The sequence below is a fragment of the Mizuhopecten yessoensis genome, unplaced genomic scaffold, assembly GCF_002113885.1.
Source record: "Mizuhopecten yessoensis strain PY_sf001 unplaced genomic scaffold, ASM211388v2 scaffold11109, whole genome shotgun sequence".
In the NCBI taxonomy this organism is placed as follows: Eukaryota; Metazoa; Mollusca; class Bivalvia; order Pectinida; family Pectinidae; genus Mizuhopecten; species Mizuhopecten yessoensis.
In genome coordinates this window covers 168,023-191,037 of record NW_018408884.1, presented here as the reverse complement: position 1 = coordinate 191,037, position 23,015 = coordinate 168,023, and the positions used below count along the sequence as shown (strand labels likewise).

General features: G+C 38.4%; 1 protein-coding gene across 1 annotated transcript in view; it reads right to left on the bottom strand.

Moving 5' to 3' along the window:
- LOC110465962 (protogenin B-like) overlaps positions 1-23,015 on the bottom strand; it is a 70,467-nt gene that overhangs the window by 37,417 nt on the left and 10,035 nt on the right. Inside the window, exon 2 of the mRNA XM_021522179.1 lies at positions 1,946-2,272. Coding sequence (XP_021377854.1) covers positions 1,946-2,272 — 327 coding nt within the window. The remainder of the gene's footprint in view (positions 1-1,945; positions 2,273-23,015) is intronic.

Below are 23,015 nucleotides of genomic sequence, written 5' to 3'. Positions count from 1 at the left end.
TGTATACAGACTACTGCCCCTCAGGAACCCCATGCACAGGACTACAATACTCTTCCTACTCTTGAACTGGTCAAAATTTACCCCCTCTTGTACCCCTTGAACAAACCAACAAATATCTCCTCATATCCCATCCACATGCTAACAAATATCCCTTCTGGTGCCTCTTTACTCCCAACACTGTCCAGTTCACCCTTCTGGTACCTCTAAGTTTTTAATCTTTGTCCAATTAACAGGTCAATTTAGTAGCTCACCACTCTGTTGTCCATTTATCTGTATGTCCAGTAGGGCAAAAAGGTCAGTATAGTATATATCTATAGATGATCACTCTTTGGTACCTCTTTAGTTCATTATTACTGACCAGTAAGTATATATAGAAGATCACCCTTCCGGTACCTCTTTAGTTCATTATAACTGTCCAGTAAGTATATATAGAAGATCACCCTTCTGGTGCCCCTGAGTGATAAACCATTACCTCCACACTTCCCAGAACAGCCTGGGTGTTTGACCTAGAAAGGTATAAGGTCAAGCACTTTGACAATATGGCTATACTGGCTGTTTGTGTATCTATACTCCAGCAGAGAGTGTGTGATGCTGGCCGGCTCCTCCTGTATACCTCCCTCTGTAGCACTGTACAACACACCTTCTTATTCTTATTCCACAATTTCCTTTCATATTTCCTCTTTTGAATCTCTGTTTTTACAATCCAGTTCTATTTTTTCATGTCCATTTCATTTTTTTTTACAAATTTTCTTTTTCTTTTCCCCCATTTTATCTTTATTTTACTGTATTTACGATTATTTTCTGTTTCTAGTTCTTTTACATACAGTAGTTCTCTATGTTTACAGAGTCAAGTTTTAACTCATTCACCCCTGAAATTTCATAGTAAGCTATTCCAACCTTTCAATTGGAAGAGTTCAAATGTGTCTTCAGGGGTGATTAAGTTCAAAGCCTTTTTAATGCTTTATGACAACATAACCCAAGAATTCAGTCTCAAATAACAATGCCCAAAATAACAATAAAGTATGCGAGAACTCAATCTCTATTACCCTTTCACCCCTATGTAACTTTAGTAGACTCTACCATGCATTGATCTGGATGAGTCCATTATGGTCTACAGTGGTGGAAGGGTTAATAGCTAGCTAAACCGAAAATATCCAGAAATCCTGATAGTTCGCAAAATTACAAATTACTGTGCAAGGAGAATTTTTTTACAACATTGAAAATGCTGTAGTATTTTGTGTTAATAAATTTTGTGGACATATATTTTTGTGCTGATGTTGTAAAAGTAGAATTAGTGAGTGTTTTTACAGGGTAACAGGAAACCCTGTTTTAACGTTTTATGTAAAATACGAGTATTAAAATACAAGTGATAAGCTGATGATCGACTTTAATAGAAAATCAATTAGTTTTCCAATTCCAATTATCGATTGCCCTTTCCGTAATCCATATAATCGGTTCATTATTGAAATTAAAATGTCAAATGTCTTCCATGAAAATCATACATTGACAGTCATTTATTATTCTTATGATTTTTACAATATCGTTGACAAAAGTGCATAAAGTTGCTTAACTCATTCATCCCCGAAGACACATTTGAACTCTTCCAATTCAAAGCTTGGAATAGCTCATTATGAAATTTCAGGGGTGAATGAGTTAAGTCCACTCATCATAAAAGGAAGAAACCTTAATTATAGATAACAATTCTGTCGATTGATGTTATATAACATAACATACAATACTTGATAATGTAACAGAATTTTTCTCACTTTGTAGGAGTATTCCCTCACATAACATTTATACACAGATTATGCAATCAATCATCAATCTGATCACGTATTTCGTTTACAAACCGATAATCGATTATGATTTTATACAAATTGCCAATCACTACAAAATACGGAAGGAAGTAAATATAAACTATTTGGTGTTGTGGGGCGGCACTTACCACTGATTTCTAGTTTGACTCGGCGGGCCAGCACCGTTCCTTTCGAGTTGGAGGCGAGACAATCGTACAGACCCTCGTCTGTGATGTTTTTCCTACGTTTGTTGACCACTTTCCTAAAGAAAAGCGAGCCGTTGATGTCCTTCGATATCCGGTTGTCGAGGTTGAGGGGAACCCCATTTTTCAGCCAGGTTATCGTCGGTGCACCATATTTGGAAGTCACAGAACAGTTGAGAAGCAGCTTCCAATTCTTCTGTGCGATCACATGCTGGCTATCTTGGCGATTTAACACCTCGATCCCAGTGTCAATGGCCGTCAATGCCACTTTCCCTGCAACGGACAAAAAGCAAAAGTAAATAACAGTGTACAAAGCAAACAATAGTAACTATGGTAAACAAAAGTAACCATGGTCAACAACAGTACACAAGGTAAACATCAGTAACCATGGTAAACAACAGTACACAAGGTAAACATCAGTAACCATGGTAAACAACAGTAACCATGGTAAACAACATTAACAGTAACCATGGTAAACAACAGTAACCATGGTAAATAACAGTAACCATGGTCTACAACAGTACACAAGGTAAACATCAGTAACTAAGGCAAACAACAGTAGCCATGGTAAACAGTAATCATGGTAAACAACAGTACCCATGGTAAACAACAGTACCCAAGGTAAATAGAAGCCGTGGGAAATAACAGTAACCATGGTACACAACATTACACAATGTAAACAAAATTTACCCTTCACAAGAATCCTGTTACCCGATTGGTCAAAACATATTTTTATATTTACAGTACAACACCTGGTTCACATTTCACAAAAGTCCTGTACAACTTCCAAGAAACGTTGCGAAAACTAGACAATACTTGTAAAGTTATCATCCTCGTTGACACCAATGCTGTTGCTGGAAATGAAACTGAAGAAAACTTGAAATCAAACCACAGAACTGAACATCAACATGGAGGAAAGTTGGTAGGTATGAGTATGAAAGGGTTATGTATCACAACCAGTAAGTCATTTTGTGTGACGTTACACAGAACGATACACACTGTCACCTTCATCAGACAAATGACCAGTAAAGCGTAGGTACACAGAAGTGTAAAATATGTTCGAGTTGGCAATATCTCAATGTAACAGTGTCAGAGTTATACAATGTTCCCCATTGACTCCAACTGGGGGGTCAAATATATTATAGAGTTTGTACCCACAGTAACTTAAGTTATAGATATACAACGAACTGTTTCAAAGCTTTATAACTAGCACTGTCAGCTTTAACACAAGCTTTATTTAACCCTTTCACCCCTATGTAACTTGAGTAGACTCTACCATGAATTGACATGGATGAGTCCATTATGGTTTACAGTGGTGAAAGGGTTAATATGGACACACAGATAAACTGACAAAGGGATTACTACAGTAAATATATATGTTTCCGACTCTACCATGTATGGGTATAATTGTTATCTTTCTTACGTCACATGGGTTATGACGTACATTGACCAATGAAATCAAACGAAATCCCTGAACAACATCATGTACATTGTATGCTTCTAAGACAGGAGGGCATGCTTCAGTGACTTTGACACAGATTAACTCATTCACCCCTGAAGACACATTTGAACTCTTCTTATTCAAAGGCTGGAATAGTTTATTATGATATTTCAGGGGTAAATGAGTTGAGGTTAATGAATGGCTTATGCTTTTGATCATCCTTCAGGTGAACACATCCAAATATTTGTTATCAGTGACCTTGATACAGCTGAAGCTTTACGAATGGCTGTTGATGTCCCTTCATGTGAAAGCCTCAATATAGTTGTCATGCACCTTCAATTCAGCAATTTTTGGTTTGTAATTTACTTAAAATTCAAATAACATCTACATGGTTTTTTGTCACCAGTTAGTACTGTCTATAAACATTAACCCCACAAGTCACCAGTTAGTACTGTCTGTAAACATTAACCCCACAAGTCACCAGTTAGTACTGTCAGTTGTCTGTAAAAATTAACCTCACAAGTCACCAGGAAGTACTGTCAGTTGTCTGTAAACACTAACCGCACAAGTCACCAGTTAGTACTGTCAGTTGTCTGTAAACATTAACCCCACAAGTCACCAGTTAGTACTGTCAGTTGTCTGTAAACATTAACTTCACAAGTCACCAGTTAGTACTGTCTGTAAACATTAACCTTACAAATCACCAGTTAGTACTGTCAGTTAACTGTAAACATTAACCTCACAAGTCACCAGTTAGTACTGTCAGTTGTCTGTAAACATTAACCTCACAAGTCACCAGTTAGTACTGTCAGTTGTCTGTAAACATTAACCCCACAAGAAACCAGTTAGTAGTGTCTGTAAACATTAACCTCACAAGTCACCAGTCAGTACTGTCTGTAAACATTAACCTCACAAGTCACCAGTTAGTACTGTCTGTAAACATTAACACCACAAGTCACCAGTTAGTACTGTCTATTGATTGTAAACATTAACCTCACAAGTCACCAGTCAGTACTGTCTGTAAACATTAACCCCACAAGTCACCAGTTAGTACTGTCAGTTGTCTGTAAACATTAACCCCACAAGAAACCAGTTAGTAGTGTCTGTAAACATTAACCTCACAAGACACCAGTCAGTACTGTCTGTAAACATTAACCCCACCAGTCACCAGTTAGTACTGTCAGTTGTCTGTAAACATTAACCCCACAAGAAACCAGTTAGTAGTGTCTGTAAACATTAACCTCCCAAGTCACCAGTCAGTACTGTCTGTAAACATTAACCCCACCAGTCACCAGTTAGTACTGTCAGTTGTCTGTAAACATTAACCCCACAAGAAACCAGTTAGTAGTGTCTGTAAACATTAACCTCCCAAGTCACCAGTCAGTACTGTCTGTAAACATTAACCTCACAAGTCACCACTGTAAACATTAACCCCACAAGTCACCAGTTAGTACTGTCTATTGTCTGTAAACATTAACCTCACAAGTCACCACTGTAAACATTAACCCCACAAGTCACCAGTTAGTACTGTCTATTGATTGTAAACATTAACCTCACAAGTCACCAGTCAGTACTGTCTGTAACCATTAACCCCACAAGTCACCAGTTAGTACTGTCTGTAAACATAAACCCCACAAGTCACCAGTTAGTACTGTCTGTAAACATTAACCTCACAAGTCACCAGTTAGTACTGTCTGTAAACATTAACCTCACAAGTCACCAGTTAGTACTGTCTGTTAACATTAACCTCACAAGTCACCAGTTAGTACTGTCTGTAAACATTAACCTCACAAGTCACCAGTTAGTACTGTCTGTAAACATTAACCTCACAAGTCACCAGTTAGTACTGTCTGTAAACATTAACCTCACAAGTCACCAGTTAGTACTGTCTGTAAACATTAACCTCACAAGTCACCAGTTAGTACTGTCTGTAAACATTAACCTCACAAGTCACCAGTTAGTACTGTCTGTAAACATTAACCTCACAAGTCACCAGTTAGTACTGTCTGTAAACATTAACCTCACAAGTCACCAGTTAGTACTGTCTGTAAACATTAACCTCACAAGTCACCAGTTAGTACTGTCTGTAAACATTAACCTCACAAGTCACCAGTTAGTACTGTCTGTAAACATTAACCTCACAAGTCACCAGTTAGTACTGTCTGTAAACATTAACCTCACAAGTCACCAGTTAGTACTGTCTGTAAACATTAACCTCACAAGTCACCAGTTAGTACTGTCTGTAAACATTAACCTCACAAGTCACCAGTTAGTACTGTCTGTAAACATTAACCTCACAAGTCACCAGTTAGTACTGTCTGTAAACATTAACCTCACAAGTCACCAGTTAGTACTGTCTGTAAACATTAACCTCACAAGTCACCAGTTAGTACTGTCTGTAAACATTAACCTCACAAGTCACCAGTTAGTACTGTCTGTAAACATTAACCTCACAAGTCACCAGTTAGTACTGTCTGTAAACATTAACCTCACAAGTCACCAGTTAGTACTGTCTGTAAACATTAACCTCACAAGTCACCAGTTAGTACTGTCTGTAAACATTAACCTCACAAGTCACCAGTTAGTACTGTCTGTAAACATTAACCTCACAAGTCACCAGTTAGTACTGTCTGTAAACATTAACCTCACAAGTCACCAGTTAGTACTGTCTGTAAACATTAACCTCACAAGTCACCAGTTAGTACTGTCTGTAAACATTAACCTCACAAGTCACCAGTTAGTACTGTCTGTAAACATTAACCTCACAAGTCACCAGTTAGTACTGTCTGTAAACATTAACCTCACAAGTCACCAGTTAGTACTGTCTGTAAACATTAACCTCACAAGTCACCAGTTAGTACTGTCTGTAAACATTAACCTCACAAGTCACCAGTTAGTACTGTCTGTAAACATTAACCTCACAAGTCACCAGTTAGTACTGTCTGTAAACATTAACCTCACAAGTCACCAGTTAGTACTGTCTGTAAACATTAACCTCACAAGTCACCAGTTAGTACTGTCTGTAAACATTAACCTCACAAGTCACCAGTTAGTACTGTCTGTAAACATTAACCTCACAAGTCACCAGTTAGTACTGTCTGTAAACATTAACCTCACAAGTCACCAGTTAGTACTGTCTGTAAACATTAACCTCACAAGTCACCAGTTAGTACTGTCTGTAAACATTAACCTCACAAGTCACCAGTTAGTACTGTCTGTAAACATTAACCTCACAAGTCACCAGTTAGTACTGTCTGTAAACATTAACCTCACAAGTCACCAGTTAGTACTGTCTGTAAACATTAACCTCACAAGTCACCAGTTAGTACTGTCAGTTGTCTGTAAACACTAACCGCACAAGTCACCAGTTACTACTGTCAGTTGTCTGTAAACATTAACCCCACAAGTCACCAGTTAGTACTGTCAGTTGTCTGTAAACACTAACCCCACAAGTCACCAGTTTGTACTGTCTATTGTCTGTAAACATTAACACCACAAGTCACCAGTTAGTACTGTCAGTTGTCTGTAAACATTAACCCCACAAGTCACCTGTTAGTACTGCCTATTGTCAGTCCCCCAGGTAATGCTCACTATAAGCCAGTCAGTAGATGTAAGTGTTACGCTAACAAACACTAATCATCCGGGACTCTGACATTCCGACCCTATTCACTGCCCTACAATGTACAACACTTTCACTGCCTTTGTGTGTAGGATCAGGGTTTCATCGATTATTTCTATGTTTACAATGGGAATGGCTGTGACCCAACACAGATACACTGTACAGCCCAGAAACTCCAATCAGGTCTCCTCGGTCAGCTATTAATCACAACACAGATACACTGTACAGCCCAGAAACTCCAATCAGGTCGCCTCGGTCAGCTATTAATTTGCACCGTACATTCTACAAGTGACTGGCCTGAAGTGGGGGAGCCTGTACAATCTACAAGTGACCAGTCTACAGTGATGTAGCCGATACAATCTACAAGTGACCAGTCTACAGTAGTGTAGCCCACTGCCTTTGTGTGTAGGATCAGGGTTTCATCGATTATTTCTATGTTTACAATGGGAATGGCTGTGACCCAACACAGATACACTGTACAGCCCAGAAACTCCAATCAGGTCTCCTCGGTCAGCGATTAATCACAACACAGATTCGCTGTTCAGCCCAGAAACTCCAATCAGGTCACCTCGGTCAGCGATTAATCACAACACAGATTCGCTGTTCAGCCCAGAAACTCCAATCAGGTCACCTCGGTCCGCTATTAATCACAACACAGATACACTGTACAGCCCAAAAACTCCAATCAGGTCGCCTCGGTCAGCTATTAATCACAACACAGATCCACTGTACAGCCCAGAAAATCCAATCAGGTCGCGGGGGTCAGCGATTAATTTGCACCGTACATTCTACAAGTGACTGGCCTGAAGTGGGGGAGCCTGTACAATCTACAAGTGACCAGTCTACAGTAGTGTAGCCCGTACAATCTACAAGTGACCAGTCTACAGTAGTGTAGCCCGTACAATCTACAAGTGACCAGTCTACAGTGATGTAGCCGATACAATCTACAAGTGACCAGTCTACAGTAGTGTAGCCCTTACAATCTACAAGTGACCAGTCTACAGTGGTGTAGCCCGTACAATCTACAAGTGACCAGTCTACAGTAGTGTAGCCCGTACAATCTACAAGTGACCAGTCTACAGTAGTGTAGCCCTTACAATCTACAAGTGACCAGTCTACAGTGGGTTAGCCAGTACAATCTACAAGTGACCGGCCTACAGTGGTGTAGCCCGTACAATCTACAAGTGACCAGTCTACAGTGATGTAGCCGATACAATCTACAAGTGACCAGTCTACAGTAGTGTAGCCCGTACAATCTACAAGTGACCAGTCTACAGTAGTGTAGCCCGTACAATCTACAAGTGACCAGTCTACAGTAGTGTAGCCCTTACAATCTACAAGTGACCAGTCCACAGTATGTTTACAATGGGAATGGCTGTGACCCAACACAGATACACTGTACAGTCCAGAAACTCCAATCAGGTCTCCTCGGTCAGCGATTAATCACAACACAGATACACTGTACAGCCCAGAAAATCCAATCAGGTCGCCTCGGTCAGCGATTAATTTGCACCGTACATTCTACAAGTGACTGGCCTGAAGTGGTGTAGCCTGTACAATCTACAAGTGACCAGTCTACAGTGGTGTAGCCCGTACAATCTACAAGAGACCGGTCTACAGTGGTGTAGCCAGTACAATCTACAAGTGACTGGCCTACAGTGGTGTAGCCCATACAATCTACAAGTGACCAGTCTACAGTGGTGTAGCCCATACAATCTACAAGTGACTGGCCTACAGTGGTGTAGCCTGTACAATCTACAAGTGACCGGTCTACAGTGGTGTAGCCCATACATTCTACAAGTGACCGGCCTACAGTGGTGTAGCCAGTACAATCTACAAGTGACCAGTCTACAGTGTTGTAGCCCGTACAATCTACAAGTGACTGGCCTACAGTGGTGTAGCCTGTACAATCTACAAGTGACCAGTCTACAGTGTTGTAGCCCGTACAATCTACAAGTGACCGGTCTACAGTGGTGTAGCCTGTACAATCTACAAGTGACCGGTCTACAGTGGTGTAGCCTGTACAATCAACAAGTGACCGTCCTACAGTGGTCTAGCCTGTACAATCTACAAGTGACCTGCTGTCTACAGTGGTGTAGCCCATACAATCTACAAGTGACTGGCCTACAGTGGTGAAGACCGTACAATCTACAAGTGACCTGCTGTCTACAGTGGTGTAGCCCGTACAATCTACAAGTGACTGGCCTACAGTGGTGAAGCCCGTACAATCTACAAGTGACCTGTCTACAGTGGTGTAGCCTGTACAATCTACAAGTGACCAGTCTACAGTGATGTAGCCCATACAATCTACAAGTGACCAGTCTACAGTAGTGTAGCCCGTACAATCTACAAGTGACCTGCCTACAGTGGTGTAGCCCGTACAATCTACAAGTGAACAGTCTACAGTGATGTAGCCTGTACAATCTACAAGTGAACAGTCTACAGTGATGGAGCCTGTACAATCTACAAGTGACCAGTCTACAGAGATGTAGCCTGTACAATCTACAAGTGACCAGTCTACAGTGGTGAAGCCCGTACAATCTACATGTGACCGGCCTACAGTGGTGAAGCCCGTACAATCTACAAGTGACCAGTCTACAGTGATGTAGCCTGTACAATCTACAAGTGACCAGTCTACAGTAGTGTAGCCCTTACAATCTACAAGTGACCAGTCTACAGTGGTGTAGCCAGTACAATCTACAAGTGACCGGCCTACAGTGGTGTAGCCCGTACAATCTACAAGTGACCAGTCTACAGTAGTGTAGCCCGTACAATCTACAAGTGACCAGTCTACAGTGATGTAGCCTGTACAATCTACAAATGACTGGCCTACAGTGGTGTAGCCCATACAATCTACAAGTGACCAGTCTACAGTGATGTAGCCTGTACAATCTACAAGTGACCAGTCTACAGTGATGTAGCCAGTACAATCTACAAGTGACTGGCCTACAGTGGTGTAGCCAGTACAATCAACAAGTGACCAGTCTACAGTGGTGTAGCCCGTACAATCTACAAGTGACCAGTCTACAGTGGTGTAGCCCGGACAATCTACAAGTGACCAGTCTAAAGTGATGTACCCAGTACAATCTACAAGTTACCGGTTTACAGTAGTGTAGCCCGTACAATCAACAAGTGACCAGTCTACAGTGGTGTAGCCGGTACAATCTACAAGTTACCAGGCTACAGTGGTGTAGCCTGTACAATCTTCAAGTGACCAGCCTACAGTGGGGTAGCCTGTACAATCTACAAGTGAACAGTCTACAGTGATGTAGCCTGTGCAATCTACAAGTGACCAGTCTACAGTGATATAGCCTGTACAATCTACAAGTGAACAGTCTACAGTGATGTAGCCTGTGCAATCTACAAGTGACCAGTCTACAGTACAGCCCAGAAACTCCAATCAGGTCGCCTCGGTCAGCGATTAATCACAACACACAGATACACTGTACAGCCCAGAAAATCCAATCAGGTCGCCTCGGTCAGCGATTAATCACAACACACAGATACACTGTACAGCCCAGAAAATCCAATCAGGTCGCCTCGGTCAGCGATTAATTTGCACCGTACATTCTACAAGTGACTGGCCTGAAGTGTTGTAGCCTGTACAATCTACAAGTGCCCAGTCTACAGTGATGTAGCCTGTGCAATCTACAAGTGACCAGTCTACCGTGGTGTAGCCCGTACAATCTACAAGAGACCGGTCTACAGTGGTGTAGCCCGGACAATCTACAAGTGACCAGTCTAAAGTGATGTACCCAGTACAATCTACAAGTGACCGGCCTACAGTGATGTAGCCTGTACAATCAACCTACAAGTGACCAGTCTACAGTGATGGAGCCTGTACAATCTACAAGGGACCAGTCTACAGTGATGTAGCCTGTGCAATCTACAAGTGACCAGTCTACAGTTATGTAGCCTGTACAATCTACAAGAGACCAGTCTACAGTGGTGGAGCCTGTACAATCTACAAGTGACTGGCATACAGTGGTGTAGCCAGTACAATCTACAAGTTACCGGTCTACAGTAGTGTAGCCCGTACAATCTACAAGTGACCAGTCTACAGTGGTGTAGCCAGTACAATCTACAAGTTACCGGCCTACAGTGGTGTAGCCCGTACAATCTACAAGTGACCAGCTGTCTACAGTGGTGTAGCCTGTACAATCTTCAAGTGACCAGCCTACAGTGGTGTAGCCTGTACAATCTACAAGTGACCAGCTGTCTACAGTGATGTAGCCTGTACAATCTTCAAGTGACCGGCCTACAGTGATGTAGCCTGTACAATCTACAAATGACCGGCCTACAGTGGTGTAGCCTGTACAATCTACAAGTGACCAGCTGTCTACAGTGATGTAGCCTGTTCAATCTACAAGTGACCAGCTGTCTACAGTGATGTAGCCTGTACAATCTACAAGTGACCTGCTGTCTACAGTGGTGTAGCCCGTACAATCTACAAGTGACCTGCTTTCTACAGTGGTGTAGCCCGTACAATCTACAAGTGCCCGGCCTACAGTGGTGTAGCCAGTACAATCTACCAGTGACCAGTCTACAGTGGTGTAGCCCGTACAATCTACAAGTGACCTGTCTACAGTGGTGTAGCCTGTACAATCTACAAGTGACCTGTCTACAGTGGTGTAGCCCGTACAATCTACAAGTGACCAGTCTACAGTGATGTAGCCTGTACAATCAACAAGTGACCAGTCTAAAGTGATGTAGCCTGTACAATCTACAAGTGACCGGCCTACAGTGGTGTAGCCCGTACAATCTACAAGTGACCGGCCTACAGTGGTGTAGCCTGTACAATCTACAAGTGACCTGTCTACAGTGGTGTAGCCCGTACAATCTACAAGTGACCGGCCTACAGTGGTGTAGCCTGTATAATCAACAAGTGACCGGCCTACAGTGGTGTAGTGTTTTTGACTTGTAGAACTTGACCAATCAATCAAATCATCGACCCTAAAGCTAACACTGACATTGAACCTTAAACATCACAACAGCTTGTATTGGTTTTTTATTTCTATTTTCATGAATTTCAATTGAAATCTTTTTCATACACAGATATCATTATCAATCTGTTTTCATTGACTGATTGGTCCTCAAATTGCATAGATTACAATATTGTAATTGGAATATTTTATGCCTACATTTCCTTATTACCCGTATTTGTTACGAAAGGCCACTACTACGACAGCGCAGTACACATACAGACAGCGCAGTACACATATGCTGTACTCAGTCCACTCCCAACTAACACAAATCCAACACTGCTTTAAAACCTACGTATCTATACACTCAATCAAAAGTTCAGCATTAGATTATCAGAAAACCGTCTCAATTTTTTTAAATTTAACTTTTTCTTTTTATAGTGAACAAATTCTGATTAATCCTATAATGCAACATTTGTGTGGTAATCTAAATCACGAATCATTTTGAATCCAATAAAATGTTTACAGAAATGTGAACGACATGATTTGTTATGTCGGGTTAAGCTGACTGATCATGATACGACACGGAAATCACTGAACCGTGTCGACCATTAATGTCACAAACAACCCACATACATTAAAGATCATCGTCCCAAATCCACAAAACTGAACGGTCTTCTCTTTGGAACATAACTAACACATACTCACCTAATAACTAATTAACATACCTTCAACATCCTCACCTAATACTAAACATACCTTCAACATCCTCACCTAATACTAATTAACATACCTTCAACATCCTCACCTAATACTAAACATACCTTCAACATCCTCACCTTATACTAAACATACCTTCAACATCCTCACCTAATACTAAACATACCTTTAACATCCTCACCTCAAACTCTACCTAACTAACACATACTCACCTTATACTAAACATACCTTCAACATCCTCACCTAATACTAAACATACCTTCAACATCCTCACCTAATACTAAACATACCTTCAACATCCTCACCTAATACTAAACATACCTTTAACATCCTCACCTCAAACTCTACCTAACTAACACATACTCACCTTATACTAAACATACCTTCAACATCCTCACCTAATACTAAACATACCTTCAACATCCTCACCTTATACTAAACATACCTTCAACATCCTCACCTCAAACTCTACCTAACTAACACATACTCACCTTATACTAAACATACCTTCAACATCCTCACCTAATACTAAACATACCTTCAACATCCTCACCTAATACTAAACATACCTTTAACATCCTCGCCTCAAACTTAAACCTTCAATATCCTCACCTCAAACTTAACAAACCTTCAAGATCCTCACCTCAAACTTAAAACTTAAAGATCCTTGCTTCAAACTTAACAAACCTTAAAGATCCTCACCTCAAACTTAAACCTTCCAAGATCCTCACCTCAACTTTAACCTACCTTTAAGAACCTCACCTCAAACTTAAAACTTAAAGATCCTCACCTCAAACTTAACATACCTTAAAGAACCTCACCTCAAACTTAAACCATCAAGATCCTCGCCTCAAACTTAACAAACCTTAAAGCTCCTCCCCTCAAACTTAAAACTTAAAGATCCTCACCTCAAACTTAACATACCTTAAAGAACCTCACCTCAAACTTAAACCATCAAGATCCTCGCCTCAAACTTAAACCTTAAACCTCCACGCCTCAAACTTAAAACTTAAAGATCCTCACCTCAAACTTAACAAACCTTCAACATCTTCACCTCAAAATAAACATACCTTAAAGAACCTCACCTCAAACTTAACATACCTTTAACATATCCTCAACTCAAACTTAACCCACCTTAAAGCTCTTCGCCTCAAACTTAAACCTTAAACCTCCATGCCTCAAAATTAAAACCTCCATGCCTCAAAATTAAAACCTTCAAGATCCTCAACTCAAACTTAACATACCTTAAACCTCCACGCCTCAAACTTAAAACCTTCAAGATCCATGCCTCAAACTTAACAAACCTTCAACATCTTCACCTCAGAATAAACATACCTTCAAGATCCTCACCTCAAACTTAACATACCTTAAAGAACCTCACCTCCAACCTAAACCTTAAAGCACCTCACCTCCAACCTAAACCTTAAAGCACCTCACCTCAAACTTAACATACCTTAAATATCCCGTACTCACCTCAAACTCGATATACCTGTGTTTTCACACTGATCTATATATAGAGACGGACACAAATTAATTTATATTTATATTTGCTAAGGAACAGTTATAATAATGAGGTAACGTCAAGCAATCCTTTTTGGACACCAAAATGAAATTCCCCAGGATTACCGTCCTCAAATGACCATAGCTGTTGATAGGACGTTTAACAATATTAAACCAAACCAAACCCCAGGATTAATTAATTTCATAAAGGTTCTGCAGGAAAACCGAAAATTCTGAATTAAAACAAAATATTTATTCATATATACAGCATCATGTTGAATACAGAAATCAATCAGGCTCATTGTAATATGACAGCTAGGTATATTTTGAAAAGTGTAACTTCTACATCGATTCTCATATTGATATTAAATCAAATATTGCTTAACATTTTGATTCAACACCTATACACTGTAATTGTCCTAAAAAAAAAGAAGAAGACTTCCGCAAAGACCAGTAAAACAGAATTGCTGAGAATTCCAGTGATCACACTATGTCAATTTAAAAGTGCAGTCAGATTAGCAAAGCAAATGATTAATTGTTTAAACCTACGAAAATATTAGAAATAAACAAAAACATCTTTTTTTGTGTTTATTTTGACACAAAAACTCAGTAAACTTGACTACAGAATACCAAGACATCAATTAATTGTTATTATAATTTCTTTTCAAAATATTTAATTAACACATTCACCCCCGAAATCCCATTTGAACTCTTTCAATTCAAAGGTTGGAAAAGTTCATTATAAAATTTCAAGGGTGGCAATGAGTAAAACATAAGAACTTTGTATAATGTCGTAATTTTCTAAAGCATTACCATATCGCATTTGTACGAAAGATGTCTACGAAATATCTCCATTACAACCGGCAGTTTTGTTGTCTACGAAATATCTCCATTACAACCAGCATTTTTGATGTCTACGAAATATCTCCATTACAACAGGTAGTTTTGATGTCTACGAAATATCTCCATTACAACAGGTAGTTTTGATGTCCCCAACTATCATTACCTGTATAGTTGGTTTAGTGGATTTCATTTTCAGCCAAACCTTTATCAACAAGGGAGATAAATTTAATTTTATATATTTTATTTCACGAGCTCTATATAAGTGGGCTAGCTATATATATAGCTAGCTATAAATAGTTCAGGTGTCTCACACTGAATATATATTTTCAGTAGCGTCGTGTTGGGGTCAATATTCCTTTAAACATAAATAAACTAAGATGTTGTTGGAAGTGACGTAGTCTCTACCAGATAAAAACACGGCCATAAAGTACGACCTACTGACAAAAGATTTCCTAAAATGGTGCGTAAGCAGCCTTAAAAAAGATGGCAGAGTTAACACTCCGAGCCTGTCATTCACAGGTTTCACCTACGACATACCACAAATTCCTTCTAGTGTTCCGCAACCCCAAAACCTCCTGATCAACACTTCAACCTCTGACCTTTACAAGTTAAAAGGTCAAAGCCTCGTTCTATCAGTAATCCTTAGATAATACAAGTTGGTTACGATCTACCCATGGATTTTCAGTCTTTTTCCCCTGATCGGTGAGGAAGAATGGTTTTTATATATACACAATGTAAATATACACATACACCAGTGTATGAACACGTGTGTATAATATACACTGATCTCGTTAACCTGACAATTTACCTACACACGATGTTTACCCCCGACGTGAACCATTTATGTATACAAGTACACCCAATCAACCCTTGTCCCCAGGCCTTTGTACAACTCCTCATCACGGTCCTTTTACTGAAGCCAAATGTCATCCAATTTTGATAATTTGTTCTCCCTTTCATAATTACGGTGATTTTGTGAACTCCCGATATTTAAGTCCTAGCCTGGACTCCCCTTTTCTTGTGGTCCTCAACAATGTTTTGAGAACTCGTTATATACTATTTATAATTAACCCTTTCACCACTGTAGATCATAATGGACTCATCCATATCAATGCATGGCAGAGTCTACTACAGTTACATAGGGGTGAAAGGGATAATGGGTTTTGGCAATATTTCTTAAACACTGTCAAAAATTTGCCGCAAAAAATATCCTATAAAATGAACAAATGCATGCCATTCTATAAGTGGTGCAAATCAAAAATTAATATATTTGTATTCCTTTTTTTTCAGAACTATGTATTATACCAGGGGTTTCAGTAAGATTTCAAGTCATGTGTATCCAACACTGTACGTAGACAATTAATTGTTCATATTTCATCACAACTCGTGACCATTCCTTATAAAAAAAAATCATGAAAGTGGACAGTGCAAAAAGGAGGGGATTTTTACCGGCTACTGGCTACAAATCAAAACCCCTGAATAGTCTATGAAATTAGTTATAAACAAGATGACACTGCCATTGATATCCCATAGTGTACTGGCCAATGTAGTCACGAAGTCAGTGAAGCAGGAAATGTAGGTCAAACTCATCATCTGGAACATGCAATCAACAGACCACCCAAGATGTCAGTCAGTCAGGGAAGTATCAAAGGGTAGCAGTTGTAGTAAGGTACTAATGGACGAGACTAATTCTTCTTAACCGGATGGACGGACGCACACACAGACTGACCCCATTTGTAACGGAGGCACGGTAGTCTATAGTCGTAGGACGCCGGACTTGTGACCGAAGGGTTGCGGGTTCGAGTCACGTCATGGCACTGTGTTGTATCTTTGAGCAAGATACTTAACTCTGTTTGTTCCAGTCTACTCAGCTGTAAATGAGTACACGGTTTGGCAGTGCTAGAAATGTTGAATGCTAGCTGTGAGCGCCGAAATGGCAGCACCGGCTGTATGCTCCCAAGGGAGTTGAGAAAGATGTTGGCTGGTTGCAAAGGCCCTATAACCACGGATAATAATTTGTGAACCGCTTTGAGACGACATACAAACTAGGTTGTGATAAAGCGGTATATAAGAACCTCAAATTATTATCATTATTATTATTATTATAATCTCCTGCCAACTTTTTCGAGCAGGGGATAATAATGAGGCAAAAGTCCATTTACAATATCTAAACTACAGGCTTCATGTGGATATATAGCACCGAAAATCAGAATCATATTGCGACAAATAAACATAGGCAAACAACAAACACCTTCTATTTAAAACCCAATGAAACTTTGATATTACATATTTCGAAACTGATGAATCTTACTGAAAATATTTGAGTGAAACATAATGTTTTCTCTTTTCAGACAATCGAAAAAAAAATCAGTTAGGAAAAATTTAGTCATTTTCACAGGTGTTTTTAGTCAGCTGGCATACAGAAATATTAACTGAAAAGAATTTGTGATAATTTTACTTGCGAATCATCTTCACTTCCAATATCTTTTTATTTTTGTTGCAAAGTAAATGTTTCTTTCCCAGTTCTTCTACATCCAACAGGTGTCGGGACATAAGATCGTTTTTACTTCATCTTTATAATCATATCATTGAACAAATTAAATGAATTGGGTTTAAAAAAAAAAAAAAAACATCTTTCAAGAATAACTTGGTCTTATTGTTGAGATTCTTTTGAATTACAATACATTTCACGTTTTTCGTGGAAGTGGATCGTAACAGGAATTATGTCATTTAAAGGTTTTCATTAAGAACAGGCAGCATGCGGAACTGATAACTGTTAACCCTTTCACCACTGTAGACCAAAATGGACTCATCCAGATCAATTCATTGTAGAGTCTACTAAAGTTACATAGGGGTGAAAGGGTTAAGCTAATTACAACTTGCCCCTTTGAGGGGTAGGTTCAGACCTTGCTGTACCATTGATGTCACAAGCTTACATTGACCCTTTGGGAACCAGGTGAGCTAAAACACCGCTGAAGCACAAACAAGCGATAAAGGAGATCTCTATGAGTTTTAACTCGGGTCGATTTAAACTTATTGACTCCGACCCCAGCTTATAGACCCTGGCACGTACGGATCAAATTTAACACCATGTACATTTACAAAACATTTACAGATTAACACTGACCACATTTGTAGTATAACAGCCCCGGCCGCTAGCAAGCCGACAACATACATGTTCGGTTGTTGACTTTGGCCTGAACTAGCGCGTCTTTTATTGGACATTACGACAAGCATGTTTGGGCTGGCACTAGGAACTGAATATCTTCAAAACAATTTGCTAAAGCAACAGATTTCTTTTCACATTTTAAATAAATTGTTTCAGGAAAATAAGCAAAACTAAGCATTTTGTGTACAGCAAATTTTGATGATAATGCAATGACATAGTACCAGAGTTAAGTTTTTTTAGATGTTGATGTCCCTAACAGCAACAGAGTGACTTTTGATACAGATCATGAAGTATAAATTACGCCGTATCCTTTTTTGTTTTTATCTTTTAAACCATAAAGCAGTTGAAACTGAAACAAAGGTAAATTATTGGTTTTTGAACCAAAAGTCAATTTTCTATTTGCAGTTTCAATGGCATTGAGCTGACACAACCCCTTTTCTAAATTGCAATGCAGTCGTCAAGTTGACCAGACTTTTTATTACCAAATTTGACCACATGTTCACTTTCATGGGGCATGTCCTGCCAACTGGTCAACACAAGCATCGGCAAGTTGACCAGGCTTTTGATCCAGAACATTTAAAGTGACCACACTGTTACTGTGTACTGTATCTCCTGCTAGTGGTCAACAAAACAACTACTGACCTCAATAAGCCTGGGCTGACCTTGAGAGCTTGACCAGTCATTCACCTTAGAACATGTCAATACAAATATGGTGGCATGGGGCCCCACCATGGGGATCACTCAAATATATAGTGGGGCGCCACCATGGGGATCATATAAATATAGTGGGGCCCTATCGCATATTTTTGCAATATCAATTGGTATCTGAGTTAACCCTTTCAACCCTATGTAACTCTAGTAGACTCTACCATGCATTGATCCAGATGAGTCCATTATGGTCTACAGTGCCGAAAGGGTTAATTGGCAATCAATTGGACTAGAATGATGAAATATCTGTTTCAATTAACTAACTGGTGCTCAATTAACTTACTGGTGCTCAATTAACTAACTGGTGCTTAATTAACTAACTGGTGCTTAATTAACTAACTGGTGCTTTAAAAGAAATATGACCCATATTTTACTTACAATAAATCATTGTGTAAATGTATCACTTAAGTCCTGAGTTTTAACTCATTCACCCCTAAAATTTTATAATGAACTATTTCAACCTTTGAATTGGAAGAGTTCAAATGTGTATTCAGAGGTGAATAAGTTAACTCAGGGCTGATTTATGTATCAGGTACATACTTATCAGAGGGACCTGGATGTGAACAATCATTGTTTTTTTATAATAAATTTTACGACTAATATGCATGATATACATGATACTTTCTTACATTTTCTGACATAAAAAGTGTGAAGCTTTAAAAAGTGAAACACGACACGTCAACATAGTTCTGGACCAGACAGTTTTTTTTTAAACTCATTGTTATCCTCAATCATCCACTTTTTCACTTTATAAAATACATTGTTCTTATCATCATCATCATCATCTCTATTGCAGTCATCATCACTTTAGTAAAAATACTTCCAATATTATCATCGTAATCATCATCATCATCATCATTGTCATCATCATCATCATCATTGTCATCATTGTCATCATCATCATCATTGTCTTCATTGCCATGACAATTGTCATCCTCATTATCATCAACGTTGCAAAATAATTTAAATGCCATCATCATCATCATCATCATCATCACCATCAACGCTACAAAAAAATATATGAACTTAAAAAAATCTCTTTGTCAATTCTATCTGGTTCAATCCACTGGGAAGCCGTTCACACTCCTGACCTTGTGTCTATAACCTGTTTTTATCACTAAAAGACACTCCTGACCTTGTGTCTATAACCTGTTTTTATTACTAAAGGACACAATTGCCGTAAAACTCAATTGCCCCTCTGTTGTTGTTATAAATTCTTTACGGAATACCAACTGCTGATGACAGTATCATCTTTGGAACAATTAGGCCAGTGATATTGAAGATGACTCACCACCCCTGGTACTGTTTAGGAGGATGAACAACCCTTGTGGGGCCTCTACAGCAGCCAAAATTAATCCCACAATCCTCACATTAGACATTTATCTTCATGTTCTTCTTAAACCCACAAAGAAAGTCAAGGGGCCCCAAGAAGGTTTTTTTTTAATTATTTATTTTTTTCCTCAGTAATATGTATGGTTTTGTCATATTTAAATCTGAAGAGGAAGATGTCTTGTAGTCAACATAATCAGATTTCCCTGTTCTTAAAATCTTCATCAACTTAACGATCAGTTAACAAAACAAAAAATATTATTCTGAATTTTGAAATATTGATATTTTTGTATTTTGTTTTCTTTAATGCATGTCAACTGACAATGAATAATCGCACACAAACTTTTATTAATGAATTCTCATTATTTTGAACAAATAAACTGGGTCAATGAATCATTAAGCTAACCAGGCTTTCTATAACTGTGACCCAAGTCATTCCCCTTTCTTAACCTAGATTTCCATAATGGACTCCGCCATCCTCTGATTTAGAGCAGTCCAACCTGACAAAGGGGGGGGGGGGGGGGGGGGGGGGTAGGTAAATAATTATGAGAGAGCCAAGCCTGACCAAATTAAATGTGTTCCTGCTAGCCTCTTGGAAGGTAATGAGGATATTTGTTCATGTGGTTAGTTTGAATATGTTTAATTAAATAGTGTTTGTTTGATTAAACGTCTTTTTTCACATACTGAGTACTCGATTAGAAAGAACAAAGACCTAGATTTTAAGAGTCGACGGAAATCAATTTTTTAATCAGTGTTTACATGTTTAATTAAATGGTGAAATACAATTATTTTTTTTTACATTGTTTTCTATCAAAAATACACATTCCCTGTTTGTCTGCACCAGTTTATCAATTTTATTTCCGCAAAATTTTATATTTTGAAATGGAATCATAGAAAAAAACTTTCATTATTGTTTAAATTTTATTATTTCTATAACATTATTTTCATTTATAAGTTAACTTTCATGGAATCAAACAATTTCTTAACTTCCAAAAATAATGTTTTTTATACAAAATGAATGTAAAAAATATTTTCTTTGAAACATATTTTTTTTCTAAATCATTTTATCTTCATTATCATATAAATAATTTCACACTTTGTCTTGTTTTCCTTAAACATGTTATTTAACTCTAAACCAAACCAACTCATATAAACATCATACGGTTTATGGTAATCGAGATATTGAACGAAACTTTCCAAACAACGACGCAAAAGCCGATTCCATCAAATTCCCCCGTGACATCAGTGTAGGTCATCTATTGTTAATGAAAAACACACAAGCACCTCCCAACCAACTGACACGACTTTAAGCATGGTCAGCGGTCTATATATAAATCCACGATGACCAATCGAGGAATATATTGATCAATTTGACAGATTAATTGCTATGGAAATGCGGCGATGCCTTTACCATCGTGGTATAACTTGTGACAATCAATAACAAACAGGGACTATCAACCCTGATGATGCTGCGGACTTAATTAATCCATATAAATAAAGTGCTCACCTTGGGTAGCGGCCACTTTCTGGGTCGATTTACGCAACAGCAAAAAATCGGAGGATGAATATTGGGTAGGGACAGGTGGAGATTAAAGTCCCTTTGGACAGCAATGCCACAAATTTAAAAAAAAAATCATGTCCCTTTTATCATGTCCCTTTTTTTCTTCTTTTTTCAAAATAACATTTTGAGGGGGAAAGTTCTTGTTTGATTCATTTGTGATCAAAAGCAGGATAGAAATATCATTTTGAGAATTCCTTCTTCGAAGGCAATGTCAAAATATGTTTATTCCAAAAAATTTAAATAGCTGAATATTTTGTTATTTTTTACATCAGCATATTTGGGGAAAAAATTGATGTTATTATTTTTTGACCGCAGTATTTTAACCATTCACCCCTGAAGTCAAATTTGAACCTTACCAAATCAAAGAGTGGGCAAGTCCAGTTTATAAATGTAGGGGTGAATGAGATAAATAAAAAAAAAAAGGTTAAAGGAACTAAATAATCAAAGAGAAAATCAAATTCTAAATTTTCTATGCAAGTTCACCATAGACAACGTGAAACCAAAATATTTGAATCAAAATAAGGTATTCAAGGTTAGTATTGTGTGATGTTTACTGTCATAATTCATATTAAACATATATACCGATAAAGAATTAACTCATTCACCCCTGAGATTTAAAATGGACTATATAAACCTCGGAATTAAAAGAGTTAAAATGTGTGTTCATTGGTGAATGAGTTAAACCATCACCCAAACAACAATTAACTTGTTCAACCCTGAAGACACATTTGAACCCTTCCAATTCAAAGGTTTGAATAGTTCATTGTGAAAATGTCAGGGGTGAATGAGTTAATAAATAATTGGGTTGAAAAACATTACTAAATGTCCTCAACAATTGAAAGATTCAGTAATTGATGAAATTATGTGTACATCAAACATGATCTCCAGTTACCATATTGGTGAAAACAGATTGAGCTGGACCTGTCCCGAACAATTTAAAACCAACATTTCCAAATGCCCAAATTAAATGTTTACCCAAGTACGGATTGCTATGTAGTGTTATTACTTTATTAGGATGTTTCTATATACCAGCTCTAACAGGCTGCGGTTTAAATCTTCACAACAATAAAACAAGCTAGCAGCGTAAAACTTGATAAAAATATTGATGAAAGCGACAAAACAGTCGTTACTAACCAACAAACATGTTTTAACCATGTTCATAAAATGTTTTATGTAAAAATATTTTTTTATTTGATTTTATTAC